At 41.3% G+C, this 15,094-nt stretch overlaps 1 protein-coding gene across 1 annotated transcript; it reads left to right on the top strand.

Annotated features, from left to right (window-relative positions):
• The first annotated feature begins 5,301 nt into the window (after window positions 1–5,301).
• Window positions 5,302–14,544, top strand: TARDBP (TAR DNA binding protein). The gene is made up of 6 exons (XM_081954416.1): window positions 5,302–5,671; window positions 9,322–9,575; window positions 10,171–10,334; window positions 10,672–10,812; window positions 11,123–11,293; window positions 12,386–14,544. The coding sequence occupies exons 2-6, from the start codon at window positions 9,338–9,340 to the stop codon at window positions 12,917–12,919; spliced, it is 1,248 nt and encodes a 415-aa protein (XP_081810542.1). The 5' UTR covers window positions 5,302–5,671; window positions 9,322–9,337; the 3' UTR covers window positions 12,920–14,544.
• Window positions 14,545–15,094: the final 550 nt, after the last annotated feature.

Raw genomic sequence — 15,094 nt, 5'->3', positions numbered from 1 at the left:
TAACGGAGCGAGTTCTCGTTACTTGTCCCAGCTTCTGCCAACCTAGCCATTCAAAAGCATGTAAAAATGTAAGTAGAAAAAATAGAAATCACTAGCAGCGTTCCGTGCGCCTTCGGCATTTAATCATGCCGGCCGCATGACCACGGAGACATCTTCGGACAGCGCTGGCTCTTCAGCTTTGGAACAGAGATTCCGCTAGAGTCGGGAACGACTAGCATATATGTGAGAGGGGAACCTTTACCTTTTATGCAATAAATGCAGGTGTGGTAAGTTGCTTTTGGAGCCAGAGGTATAAAAGATCCAGCTGGCCCTTCCATTTTGAAAAGGACCAGGTTGGTACAGTATGATGCCGGCCCAGCAAATATACACAGAGGAACTTAAGCATTTTCATTAAGGAATATAAAGCAGCAGGTGGAAGTAAGTTGAGGCCTATTGACTGTAGCAGCCACTAGGTGGCAGTAAGGAGACACACTGTTCAGAGGTTTCTCTCCTGCACTATTTAGCACAGTATTTCTCAGTCTATACAACTTTTAAGATGCGCAGACTTCAACTCCTAGAGTTCCCCAGGCAGAGGGGGAATTCTGGGAGTTGAAGTCCACAAGTCTTAAAGTTCCCAAGTTTGGACACCCCTGCTATAGGCCGTGCTTTGAGTCCAGGTTTGGTTGAGCATTGCTTCTTCCCAGCTGCCCTGTGGTGAGATGGGCTAAAGGGCTAATACTATCATGCCTTAATCCCGTCGCCCTGGAGCCGAAGGGGGAGACCTTTGTTATGTAGAATAGACTGGATCAGGCTTTTTAATGGGCCCGTTGACAAAGGGTGGCGGCTACGAAGAGTGAGTCTGTTTCCTGCCTAAAAAAACATCTTTCTCCATTTCTTATCCAGGGAAATATAATATTCTGCCTTTTCAATATTTCCCAGGATATTTTGTTTTTCTAGGAGAGGGGTGGGTTTTAGCTTCCTGCAGTTTGAAGCAAGAAAGCTCTCCGGGCAACCTGTGATGTCATTTTGCTTCTGTGGGGAAGTCCCAAGCAACTACTTCTCTGTTCTTAATGTGGACAAGGGCTGCTCCTTTGAGATGCTTGCCTTGAGGGCCCGGAGAATTCTACTTATAGTTTTTCAGAGGGTCAAGCAGTGATGTAAGGCTACTGGTTCGGGCCGGTTTGCCGGAACCAGGAGTAAAAAAAAAAAAAAAAAGCTTCAAAAAGTATTTTAAAAAGTTCCGCCGATCAGCTGCGTGAGAATCAGCGGTGCCTGAGGCTCCTCCTTGCTGCAGTGGAAATTCTGTGCGAAGTCCAGCTGCTTTTACACTGTGCGTGAATCCGTTGTGCAGCCACACCCAGTCACGTGACCACCAAGCCACGCCCACCCAAGCCACGCTCACCAGACCATGCCTACAGAACCGGTAGGGAAAATATTTGAATTTCACCACTGGGATCAAGCTCTTGTATCAATCAACCCACAGTAAAACAGGTTATCTCTGATTCAGACAAAGAAGAAAAACCAAGATTGGTTTGAAAGTCAAAGATCTCACAACAGATAGTTATTTGAAGCTAAGCTATTTTACAAATGGCTATATTTCAATACCTATTTCTGCTTCTTTTGTTGCTCCATCATAACTGTTAGGATCAGCAGCTAATCCTTACATCGTATGCATATTTACCTGGACAACAAGTCATTTCTTTTACCATGTTACATATTAGGTTGCGGGTGCACTTAACTAAACATGTTTAGTAGCTGCAGATTTATATTCCATGGGGCATTTGCTAAGTTGTTGTGGCATGGGAATACTTGAAGATCAATATACCCAACTGAGCTGTTATGCCAAGATATTTTATTATTATTAACAGCAGGTGCTAAAAAAGCCAACCCAGTTCTAGGCTGCATCAACAGAGGGATAGAATCAAGATCACGTGAAGGGTTAATACCACTTTATAATGCCTTGGTAAGGCCACACTTGGAATACGGCATCCAGTTTTGGTCGCCACAATGTAAAAAAGATGTGGAGACTCTAGAAAGAGTGCAGAGAAGAGCAACAAAGATGATTAGGGGACTGGAGACTAAAACATATGAAGAACAGTTGCAGGAACTGGGTATGTTTAGCTTAAGAGAAAGAAGGACTAAGAGTGACATGATAGCATTGTTCCAATATCTCAGGGGCGTCAAGCTATTCTCTAAGCATCAGAGGGTAGGACAAGAAGCAATGGGTGGAAACTAATCAAGGAGAGAAGCAACTTAGAACTAAGGAGAAATTTCCTGACAGTTAGAACAATTAATCAGTGGAACAACTTACCTCCAGAAGTTGTGAATGCTCCAACACTGGAAGTTTAAAGAAAATATTGGATAACCACTTCTCTGGAGTGGTGTAGAGTTTCCTGCCTAGGCAGGGGGTTGGACTAAAGACCTCCAACTCTGTTCTTCTATATTCTATTCTATTATGTGATTTAAAACTGCCTTTGATAAAGAAACATGTGAAGAAAGTAGGATTATTATATCAGAATTCCAAATGACTAAAAACAATTTTTGCAGTATGTGCAAATCAGAAGCCAAGAAGGCTTCTGTGGCTAATCACAATATTAGGATTATTCTTTTTTAGCTGGAACAAAATAAAGTAAATATTCATAGTATTCAAGTACTTACCTGTGTAGAGTCTCTTTTCTTTGTCTTCAGACCACTTGTGTTTGTACCAGAATTGTTTCTGCAACATGTTAACTAAGAAGAAAAGCAAATCAAAATAAAATGGAAGTCAAATGCAATTGCAACCATTAGCAACATTTTACAACTTCAGAAACTACGGTAAACAAATAATCCACACATTTTTTCAGAGGCAAGGTGTAGAACTAAGTTTTCACCTGCACTTGGTTCATTTATCTCCAGGTAGGATTGCATGTTGCCAACAGGAAAAATGTTTTGTAGAAGAGCCCTGAAATTTCTCTCATCAGATACATGATTAGGAAGACTCCCGGTTTCATTAGCCCTAAATTGGGGGATCAAATGACATTTAGAAGACTAATAAACTATATAGAAATTTCTTACAACTAACAGGAAAGGAGATTTAATAGGAAGATATTAAAACTGTACCACCAGCTTCTAACTATAAAGGCCAATTTCAAAAGAATGGTTTGCATGCAAAAAGAATCATATTTCACCGTCAGGTTATGCCACTCAAACGTTTCATAGACATTTCTAGAGCTCTGGTTGCTCTTTCTGTTTAACTATATTAACTTTAACCTGGCTTTGGACCAACTTGCTTTCAAACAGAGAATATCTTCAATAAGATAGTCTTGTGTAAAGTTATAAGGCACAAACTATGCTCTCCAAAACAGATGAAATGGTTTAGAAATAGCAAATAGGAGGAAAAGAATAAGCAAAACCAAATTTTAGGTCTGTTCTTGAATATTTCTAAGGCATTTGTAATACCTTAAAAATATTATCCTCTACCTGATCTTGGAGGTTTGGTTTCACCTCCTAATTTGATTCACACATACACATCAAGCTATGTTTTGATTGCCTGGCCCCATGTGCCTGTATTTTATACATGTTTTATACACTCCAACGTTGTACTAACTAACCCATCATGGAAAGTCACAATGTGGCTGCTGGGTTGGTTTTGGCTTACTACATGTGAAACCAGCTGTTACAGTGTGTGACCCATGGTTTATCGTTCAGTATGCTGCAACAGCTACGTTCTACAGAGGAATTTTTGAATCTGTCCTCTGCACCTCCATAATTGTCTGGTTTGGTTCTGCAACCCAACAAGACAGACCCAGAGGATAATCAGAACTGCAGAAAAATCAATTACACTACTACCAACCTGCCTTCCATTGAGGACCTGCATACTGCATGAGTCAAAAAGAGGGCTGTGAAAATATCTACAGACCCCTCACATCCTGGACATAAATTGTTTCAACTCCTATCCTCAAAACGACACTATAGAGCACTGCACGCCAAGACAATTAGACACAAGGACAGTTTTTCCCCAAATGCCATCACTCTGCTAAACAAATAATTGGATCTGCACTACTATTAATCTCTCATCGTTCCTATTACCCATCTCCTCCCACTTATGACTGTATGACTATAACTTTGTTGTTTGTATCCTTACAATTAATATTGATTGTTTCCTAATATGATTTACTTGCTTATTTGTACCCTGTGGCTATTATTAAGTGTTGTACCTTATGATTCTTGACGAATGTATTTTTTCTTTTATGTACACTGGATAATGCATTAAGGACAAATTCCTTGTGTGATCAATCATACTTGGCCAATAAAAGAATTCTATTTTATTCTATTCATCTTCTCTTCTTTTCTCTTCTCTATTCTATTCTATTCTAGTTTTGGGTTATTCAGCACAGGACCACCAAAATATCTTGGTTTAGCCACAATGTAAAGACATTCCTTGTTAGAAAAACAGATTAATTTTAGATACTGGATGTGGCCATAAAGAGAGAGGTTAAACCAGACTGCAAGTTACCTAGCATTTAATTTTTAAAAACTGCCATCTCAAGTGGTAAGAAAATAGCTTTCTTTACAGTAAATTGTCCCTTTTTATTTTCTTTGCTACTTTCTCAGGAGGGGGTGGCATATGTTAAAAATGCAATATGCAAAATGTATTTTAAAGAAATGAAAGAAAAACAGGGTATTTTTATTTGTGCCCAACTTATTCTGTGGGTTTCTTTCTGGTTTGCTCTTGGATATATATGGTTCATTTACATTTACTACGTGGCTTTTTGTAAATAATCAGCTTTTTTATGCACCAGGTGCAGTATTTTAAATTAGAAATAAAGCTCCTGCAATGGTCTACTCAATGCACTGGTTGTAGGAACGACCCAGGGCGAGTTTTAAGCCCTCTAAAATTTAAAAATATTAAATGCAAAATTCTGCAAGAATTATTGAGGGGGGAAAAGAGTAGTCTAGTTGAAAAACCGCCCTTTATAACTCAGAATTTCACAACAAAGTCAACTTCGGTAGTTTGCACGCATTTCAGAAAAAATTTTGGGATTAAGAATACAGTTTTTGAGGGGGGGGGGGCACATTTTGTAAAAACAGCCGCGCAAAAACCTAACGTTTTCGGCCACAAAGAGAATTCAAAGTATTCTGCACTTCTGGGACTGCGCATGCGCAACGCTTGCCGCCAGTAGCTTTTCCCGCCCTTTTCCCGCTCGTGGTCTCCAGGTCCCGCCTCTTCCGCATGCGCAGAAATAACAGACGCTACTGAAACGAGCTTCTCCTCTATAACTTCGCAGCGTCCTCGTAACGCATGCGCATGACACGGCCGAGTGGGCCATACCACTCCTGGGTTTCTATAAGGGGGGGAGCCGTACTGTAGATTTCCAATTGCCTCCATTTGCGAGGAAAGAGAATACGAGAAACTTCGAAATGGAAATAATAGTGGAAGAATTTTGAACTATGCCTACTCCGGAGCACATTTTTTTCCATGGCGATGACAAAAGCCTTGAGTGACAGGTCACGGCGTCCCCCCGCTAAGCGATTTGGCGTGGCTCGTTCTGGGACCGCGGCTTCGGTCCGCAATTGCTGAGGGAAAAAAGGGCGCCGCCATTTTGTCGACAGCGAGGAGAGTTGGAGGCCTCAGCCGGGAGCTTGCCCAAGGTCCTCTCGCGGCCTAGTCGCAACCGATTCTTTCCTGTCCTGCCTAGGCTTCGAGCCAACGGTGAGTCCGACGGTTGGAGGACGAGTCGGGTCGGCAGGCCCGGGCCCTCACGCTGAGGCCGCGGTGACTGAAACCCCGCCGAGCCTCGGTTACGCGTATGGGCCTTTCTCCCGCGCGCTCCCCGACCCCACGCAGGAGGGAATAAAGCGCCCTTCCCCAGCTGTGAAGCTTCCATATTTAAGGCACTACGATTTCCACCATTTAACCGGCGAGGCCTTCTTTTGGCGCTGGCACCCGTTGCGCCCCCCCCCCCCTTTCGCAGCCAATGCGTTAAGTGTGGATAGACGCTGAGAGAAATGGAGGTTGCTGGGACTTGTAGTTCAGAGGGAAAAATCTGGGATCAGAGCAAAACCAGGCTGCCCCGGTGCTCCTTATTTCCAAGCACATGCAGTCCTCGACTTACGACCGCCATCGAGCCCGACCTTCCTGTGGTCGAGCGAGAGACATTTATCAAGCGAGTTTTGCCCCGTTTTACTTGCCACAAGTTGTTAAGCGAATCACCGCAGTCGATAAGTTAGTAACATATTAGGAATATATGGTGCAAATGGCTAGAAAATAGTCGCAAGGATCATACGTAAAGGTTACTTAAGAGCCATATTAAAGTGGAAAGGTGTTACAAATAATTACGAGTATTGATATATATATTTAAAGATAAAAGTTATGTATGTATATGCATGAATATTTATAGAATGTATAGAGCAGCAATGTGTATAACTGGAAAGAAAGAAAATGGAAATAACCATTCTGTGAAGAGGAGTGATAGCGATACTGAAACGCTGTAAAGAGTGGAAGTGTGGTGTAAATGATGAAATATAAATGATACAAATATATATATTTTTAAAAAAAGATAAGTTAGTAACCCGGTTGTTAAGTGAACCTAGCTTCCCCATTGACTTTGCTTGTCAGAAGGTCATAAAAAGAGGAGACACTGCAATGGTCATAAACACCAACCAGATGCCAAGCATCTTAATTTTGATCTCATATAAACTAGGAAAAATGGTCCTAAGTCACTTTTTTCAGTGTTGTTGTAACTTTGAATGGTCACTAAATGAACTGTGCCGCTGTAACTTTGAGTGGTCATTAAATGAGCTGTTGTAAGTCGAGGACTAACCTGTACTTTTCAACCTATGCCTTTTCCTCCTGCCTCTGATTTTGAAAACCTACCGTAAATAAATGTCGGACTAAGAACCTGGATGGGGGACCACTAGGAAATCCTAGACCTGTCACTTCAGCTGAGAAGTTTAAAAAAAAAAGGGCAGGGGGGGGTGGAATCCCTAAAGAAGGCAGTTAGCAAATCACTATTCTGCCAAGAAAACTTCCTGGATGTTACCATGGAGCAAAGAGAAGTCAAGGAAACTATTTCTGAAAACTGACAATGAGTTACCTCTTTTGATAGACCAATTGGAAAAAAGAGGAATTTTGTGCGTAATTATTTCAAAAAACACTTAATCTGGTTTCCAAGGTAACATTTATGGAGTGGCTAAATTTGTACCTGTTTATGTCATCATGGTGTGTGTTTACAGTTGTAAACAAACAAAAAAATAGCACCTTGCAGGAAAATCCATTTGCAACAGAAATTGATTTGTCACTTTGAATTTCTGTTAGATCCAGCAATTTTTATCGGCAATTGTTCAAACGTTGTGCATTTGCCATCCAGTAAGAAATGTGTAAGTGGTCTGTTAGGGGCTACCAGCTGGAGGGGGAAATTAGTTATGACATCCCAGAATGATAGATGAGTCAATTCAAGAAAATACATACATGCTATGATACAGATAGTCCTCAATTTAGGACCACAATGGAGCCCAAGATTTATGTTGATGTGAGAAGAAATGTGTTGAGTTTTGCCCCCTTTTATGACTGTTCTGGCCACATTTGTTCAGTGAATCACTGCAGTTGTTAAATTAGTAATTAGATTGTTCAGTGAATCTGGCTTCCCCATTGCCTTTGTCAGAAGGTCACAAAAGGTGATCACATGTCCCTGGGACACGTCAACTGTCACAAATATGAGTCAGTTGTCGAGCATCTGAATGAAAATCACATGACCATAGGGATGCAGCAAAGTGAGAAAGGGTCATAAGTCACTTTTTTTCATTGCTGTTGTAACTTTGAACGGTCACTAAATGAATTGCTATAAGTCGAGGACTACCTGTATATCATCTTCATTCCATTGATAGTGACAATTTTATTCTGAAGCAGTCTTCTTTGGAACAAATGAGTCATAAATCCCTTTTGTGGTAGTGTTTGAACTATAGCACCAATATAAACTTCGTATTCCACTTTCTAGTTAATGCTATAGCACTAATGAAACGCTTAATAATGGGAAATAGGGTTTTAATGCATATCCCCCCAAAGACTGGATATGTTTCTTCATGTTTAGTTTTAAAATATATTTTAGAATCAGAAACAGTTTCATCACAAGTAGTCTTCCATTTGCAACAGGTCATTTAGTGACCGTTCAAAGGTATAAATAGCATTGGAAAAAGTGACATGATGGTTTTTCACACAATGACTGTTTCAGCATCCCCATGGTCATGTGATCCAAATTCAGATGCTTGACAACTGACTCATATTTATGACAGTTGCAGTGTCCCGGGGTCATGTGATTACCTTTTGTGACCTTCTGACAAGCAAAATCAATGGGGAAGCCAGGTACACTTAACTGTGTTACTAACTTAACAATTGCAGTGATTCACTTAACAATTGTGGCAAGAAAGGTTGTAATATGGGGCAAAACTCATTTAACAACTGTCTCGCTTAGCAACAGAAATTTTGGGCTCAATTGTTGTCATATGTCGAGGACTACTTGTATGCTATTCCTCATTTTATGTATGCTATTCCTTTTGTAGCATTGCATGTTAAAAGTTTATTTCTTTAAAGGTTTTGTATTTAATTTTTCTGCATACTTACTACTGTGGCAGCTTATAGATAGTTAAAAACAAGATGGGTGTTGTTTTAATTTTACATTTATTCATATGCATACACACCTCATTCTCTTCCTTTTGAGGGTAAGCAACATTATTAGCTTGTAATGTAAAAAGACAAGATAAAGTGGAATAAACAAGTCATAATACTTTATGATTTTGTGTAAGAGAAAGGGATCAATTTTGCTTCTGCAATGTAAACAGAAGTTGCTGTTTGTTTTAACATGTTCAGTTGAACAGGGAAGCCAAAAAATGCCCTATAGTCAAAAATTGCTGGTATCTTGGCTCCCTGGTGGAATTAATTTGCTAATCACCCTGTTCCTTTTTTAATAGCTGGCTGACGGATGCCGGTTTGGCAAGATGGCAGGGACAGTAGCTGCTTTATAATTAGATTAACTAGAATGTGCATGTAAATATCAACTATAAAATTTATGAGCATCTGAATGGCTACTGTTGGAATTAAAATGGTAGTTGGTACCATATCATTTAAATGGAATATTTTTGTACGCCAAAAGTATCTGAATGTTAAAAATAAAATACTGAGGCGGACTCAGTTTAATATTGTCCATTCTGATTGGATGGACCTTTAGGTTCCAATCTATCATTTTTCAATTCAAGTTCTGTCCTATAAATAGTTTTTAGATTCTGCCATTAGCCAAACCACTGATTACTTTTTTTATATAAGCTGCATGTTGCTTTTTTATTCATCTGTTCTTTTTCACCCTTCAGTAACATCACGGCGGAGATGTCGGAATACATCCGAGTAACGGAAGATGAGAATGAAGAACCCATTGAGATCCCTTCAGAGGATGATGGGACTGTATTACTCTCCACAGTTACTGCGCAGTTCCCAGGAGCCTGTGGCCTGCGTTACAGAAACCCCGTGTCTCAGTGTATGAGAGGAGTCCGATTAGTGGAAGGAATTCTTCATGCACCAGATAACGGCTGGGGAAATTTGGTATATGTGGTGAATTATCCCAAAGGTGTGTGTTTAAAGCTGTTCTTCCTTTCCTTTTAAAAAAAATTATTATCAACTATAGCAATATATAGCTGGAAATTAAACCAGTTCATAAAACATTTTATTGCAGCCATGTGTGGAAACAATTGAATTATTTAACCTGTTATTCTTTTAAATAATTGGGAAGGGGAACCACAAATACAGTACTGGTATTCTGTCTAACAGCATATGCGTTCATATTATGAGGTTATATGAACATGGTTATTTAGTAAGGCCCCGCTTACCGACATCTAACTAAATATATATTACAGATGGTATGTGCATAAAAGCTTATTTCTAAATTATTATGCATATTGAACATTATGTTGAATGTATCCAGTTTCATGTTGGGCATACCTTTGTCTGGAGTAACAATTTAGGTGTGCACAGCTCTAAAGTTAACTGATGTAATAACTTTGGGAAGGCCTCCATAGTCAAAAAAATGCCAAATCCAGTCTAAGCCTGTGACTGCACAAACAATCATAGTTGGTTAAAGTATAGACTGCCCAGCTTCCAGCAACCTTGGGAGTCTTGTGTTGCAATTAAAGTAATCTATGTTTGTGTCCATGGCTGCTTCTTAGACAACAAGAGGAAAATGGACGAAACAGATGCTTCATCAGCCGTTAAAGTGAAACGAGCAGTGCAGAAAACCTCTGATCTGATAGTTTTGGGTCTTCCATGGAAAACAACAGAGCAAGATCTGAAAGAATATTTCAGCACGTTTGGAGAAGTTCTCATGGTGCAGGTATTTGGCACTAGTTCTTCAAGCCGCACGGCAGTTCTTAGAATGAAAATTTAGTTTAGCTGGAGAAGGACTCAAACGGGGCCAACCCCTCAGCAGGGAAGACCTGCCTCTCCTCCCTCTAGGCCAAATGGAGGGGGGGTCATTTGAGGGAGAAGGAAGCTGATCTTGTTGCAGCTTTTCATCCGAGACTGTAACGCAGAATGAAAGCTTCAGCTAAGAGACAGAACATTAGTATTTTTTATTATTATTACATATTTCAAATTAACTTCAGAAACAAGGTGAATACGGTGACCTTATGCTATTCTGGCCTTATAATTCCTTTTTTTTCTAAACCTAGGTTAAGAAGGACATCAAAACTGGACACTCAAAGGGGTTTGGTTTTGTACGATTTACCGACTATGAAACCCAAGTAAAAGTCATGTCTCAGCGTCACATGATTGACGGAAGATGGTGCGACTGCAAGCTCCCCAATTCTAAGGTACATGTTGGCATTTGTGGGCTTTATGAATCAAATTGGGCCCAGAGATTCTGTTCTCTGAAGCAGAAGAACGGAGCGTTCCGGGTGTTCCTATGACTTGACAGGTTTTTTCAGGTGGAGTGAAGCACTTCTTAGTTTTCCAATTTCCAATTCCATCTCATATCACTTGAACCTTTAGAAGAGACAATTTCAGAATTTGGAAATGTTTCTTTGGCTGGTTGCTGCGTGTGGGGTGGGGAACCTTTATTGCTTACGGCTTCTGTAATTCTTTCCTTTTATATTAATATCAAATCTTCTGCATTGGTACCAGCAAAGTCCAGACGAACCTTTGCGTAGCAGGAAGGTGTTTGTTGGGCGTTGCACTGAAGACATGACTGCAGATGAGCTCCGTCAGTTTTTTTCACAATATGGAGAAGTCGTGGATGTCTTCATTCCCAAGCCATTCAGAGCTTTTGCCTTTGTTACGTTTGCTGATGATCAGGTATTTCACCCAGTGCCCCTCTTTCCCCGGGGAGCACGCGCTGTTTCCTTAAGCAGTTTTCATAACACTCCCATTTAATTCTGCTGTGTGTTAAACGTAAATGCAGTTGGCTTTTGAATTACGAGGCATACAAATTGCATATATCCTGTTAATACTTCATTCCTGTCAGCTCCACAATCATTTTAAGGGAGGTTTTCATTCAGGAAAGCTTGATCTAAAGTAACTCAGTATTACTGTGTAATTAGATGCTTCCCATTGCCGCTGTTTAAAAAAACAACAGGCACAAAGCAAACCTTGTAAATAAACTGGCTGTTAATCATTTTTGCCCTTGAGAAAGAATGAAGGAAAAACAGCTCTTAACTCTTGTTCGTGTCTGGGAAGCTGATTAATCTTGCCACAGACTTCTGGGCCGGTGGCGACTTATACATTTGTATGAAGCAGGAATCAATTTCCAAATCAGCTGCCTAAGATCTATAATTGGGGTAATTTTGTGGGATAGGCTTCCTTTTAGAAAGCTTTTATGGGGAAATGGGTTTCTTACAGTGGTGGGTTCCGGATGGGCCCGGCGTCACCCACAAGGGTGCGCATGGTGCGCGCATGCGTTGTAGCTGCCAGCGATGCTCCCGCGAGCCTCTGATGCTCCAGCTGCTTGGCAGAGCGTCGCGCAGGCACTGTATGCGCCGTGCACGGAAGCTCCGAAGGCTTTAAAGGACAGGTAAGGAGCGCGGGCGGGCAGATGGGCCCTCCGGAGCACCGTACCGGAACGGTACCCGGTGCTCCGGGCAGGCTCCGGTATGCCCATACCGGGGCGTATCGCCTGCAACCCACCACTGATTTCTTGTTTCAGAATGAGTATGGAGTACAAGGCAAGTTAAATTAATATTGCCCAGTCCTGTTTGTGTGTTTAATAAGAAAAGGAGCATAGTTCTCCACTGTTGTGAGGGAATTCTAATACTTGGCTAGGTAACCATGAATGCTTCAAACAAGCCTATATATTGGTTGCTGCTCTTATAGCCCTTTTTGTGCATTTGTTGTCTCTCTCTCTTCCTTTGCTCCTTGGGTGACTCAGCCCTTGCTCCTTGTTCCTTACAGGTCGCCCAGTCCCTTTGTGGTGAGGACTTGATCATAAAAGGAATCAGCGTCCATATATCCAATGCTGAACCTAAGCACAATAGCAGTAGACAACTAGAAAGAGGTGGAAGATTTGGTGGTAATCCAGGAGGCTTTGGGAATCAGGGGGGATTTCCTAACCGGGGGGGCGGCGGGGGAGGCGGCGGGCTGGGTAACAGCCAGGGCAGTAACATGGGAGGTGGGATGAACTTTGGGGCCTTCAGCATCAATCCCGCCATGATGGCGGCGGCCCAGGCCGCGCTGCAGAGCAGCTGGGGAATGATGGGCATGCTTGCTAGCCAGCAAAACCAGTCTGGGCCGTCAGGGAACAACCAGCCACAGGGAAACATCCCGAGGGAGCAGAGCCAAGGGTTTAGCTCCGGGAGCAATTCCTACGGAAGCTCGAACTCTGGCCCAGCGATAGGGTGGGGCTCCTCCAACACGGGCTCCAGCAGCGGGTTTAATGGCGGGTTTGGTTCAAGCATGGATTCCAAATCATCAGGATGGGGGATGTAAGGCAGGCTTATGCTGACTCTGGTGGGAAATCATTTTTTTTTTCTCTAGAGCTTCCGGTAAGTATAATCTAAAATGCATATTACTAAAAAGGAAAAAAGAAAAAAAAGAAAAAGAAAACAACAACAACCCCAAATCAATTTGTTCAGTGTGTAGTATATTTCGATAGTATTTTTGACACTTTTTTTTTCTTTTGTAAGGGGGAAAAAAAAAGATTAAATGAAGTTTTATAGGTTTTGTTACCATGAGTTGGAATACATGAGTTGGGATTATTGAGTGGCTGAACGTGAACTGTTCCCCTGACTGGTATACGGGTGTGCCCGCAATTTAAATAGGAATTTGTAAAGATGGGGGCTCCTCGTTTTCCTAGTCAGCGGAGATCTTTTGCATGTTTCGAAAAAAAATGGAAGCCATTTTTTTCAGAAACTGCATCCTATCCTTTATTAATTTTTTTTAATTTAATTTGATTTCCCCCCCCGCCATAAGAATTTTTCTCTCTTTCTCTCCTTCCCCCTCCCTCAAATGTCCTGTGTGGAGAATGCAATGTTGGTGTCGGCTTTTTTTCCTTTTAACACTGTCTCCCTTCTCATACTAAAGTACAGTATGGAGACCTCATTTAGTTCTTGCAGTTCATCTCATTTCAAACGTGTCTGGAAGAAGCACTTCATTGAAAACAGTGCAGTTTAAAAAAAAACACAAACACAAAACACCTATATATATATATATATATATAAAAAAATATCTGCTTTAGGAATACTCCTGTCTCCATGCTTTCCTCATCCAAGACTCCTTCATCACACTGCACATGCTACGTCTTAAAGATGGTGGGTGTTCCATTTTATCCACTCCTTTTTATTTCATGGAGTCGCACTCAACGCTGTGAACGCAAGGCTGTGAGATGGAAACCAGAAGGCTTGTTTGAACTTCTGAAAACCTTGTGTGGGATTGGATTTGTGGTGCCAAGGCATGTGAGGGCTTGGTATGTGCGAGAAAAAGAAGGAGGCGCATGCGGAGAGAGACTTGGTGGTGCATTATGGGATTTTTTTTTTTATTATTAAAAAAAACATTTTTTTTTCCTTGACGCGATGTCCCTCGATCCTGTGGCTTTGGTGAGAGAGTGTGCGGAGAGCGATGGGAGCAGAAGTACGAATGTTTTCCTTGCATTCAAAAACGGACATCTTGATCTGGAAGAACTTAAAAAAAGGGGGGCGGGAGGAGGGCTTTTTACTTAGTTAAACCAAATTAGTTGGATGTGTTAAGTGAAACGAATATCTGTATATATTTTTTTCCTCCTTTATGTCAACTGCTGTGAATGCTGTATGGTGTGTGTTATTTTGTTCATTGATCCTGTAAGTGTGGTAACGTGAACCGAAGGTGGGAATTTTTCTGATGGGAACATCCAGTTTGTAGTGTGCTTTCTGCGTGTGTGCTTTTTTTTTCTCCCCCCCCCCCCCCCCCCCACTCCCCAGCAAAGCTCACTTGCAAAGCTCAGGTGTTCCCTTGCGGGTGGAAGTTTTTCTGTCTGTAAGATATTCATATGAATGCTGTTTGCTGAAGTTCTGTGTTTGGATGCTTTTTTATAAGATTTGTCAATGTAGGAAATTCTTAAATAAAACTGATTTAAGTAATACGTGTGTGTGTTTGACAGCCCCCACCCCACCCCCCACCCCCCGAGCAAAAGAGCTCCTAATTTTTAATTGGTTAAAAGTATCATTTAGGATAAGAATTATGTTTTTTAAAAATGTTTTTTTTAGGTTTGCCTGCCTTACGTAGCAGAAACTCCAAAACTAAGACCCAGCTTTATCTTCATAGCTTTTGCGATAAACGTATCTGAAAGGCAATTCTGTCACATGAAGTTCCCCATCCCTGGTCAGCAGGCACTGCTAATTTCCTGGGTGTAAGCAAAAATCTCAAATAAGTCTATGTTCGCAGGGCATTCAGCCTTGCTGGGAATAGGATGCTAAAAACCTCTTGTTTCAATGTGGTGAACAGACAAAGTATTGGCAAACATTTGACTCCCAATGAGTTATACAGTAACATACCGTTTACTGTCCCTTGCTTGATATAAACCTACAACTTTCATTTGATACCTAATGGGAGCCGTCAGATTGGTCCCAAATAAATTTGTACACTTCAAAATCTCCTGTAGCTCCCCTGATTTTCTTTGCATTTCAGCTG

This window comes from Natrix helvetica (genome assembly GCF_964273705.1).
Source record: "Natrix helvetica genome assembly, chromosome: 5".
Classification (NCBI taxonomy): domain Eukaryota; kingdom Metazoa; phylum Chordata; class Lepidosauria; order Squamata; family Natricidae; genus Natrix; species Natrix helvetica.
The sequence above is the reverse complement of the archived record's forward strand: the minus strand, read 5'-3'. Positions and strand labels throughout refer to the sequence as shown.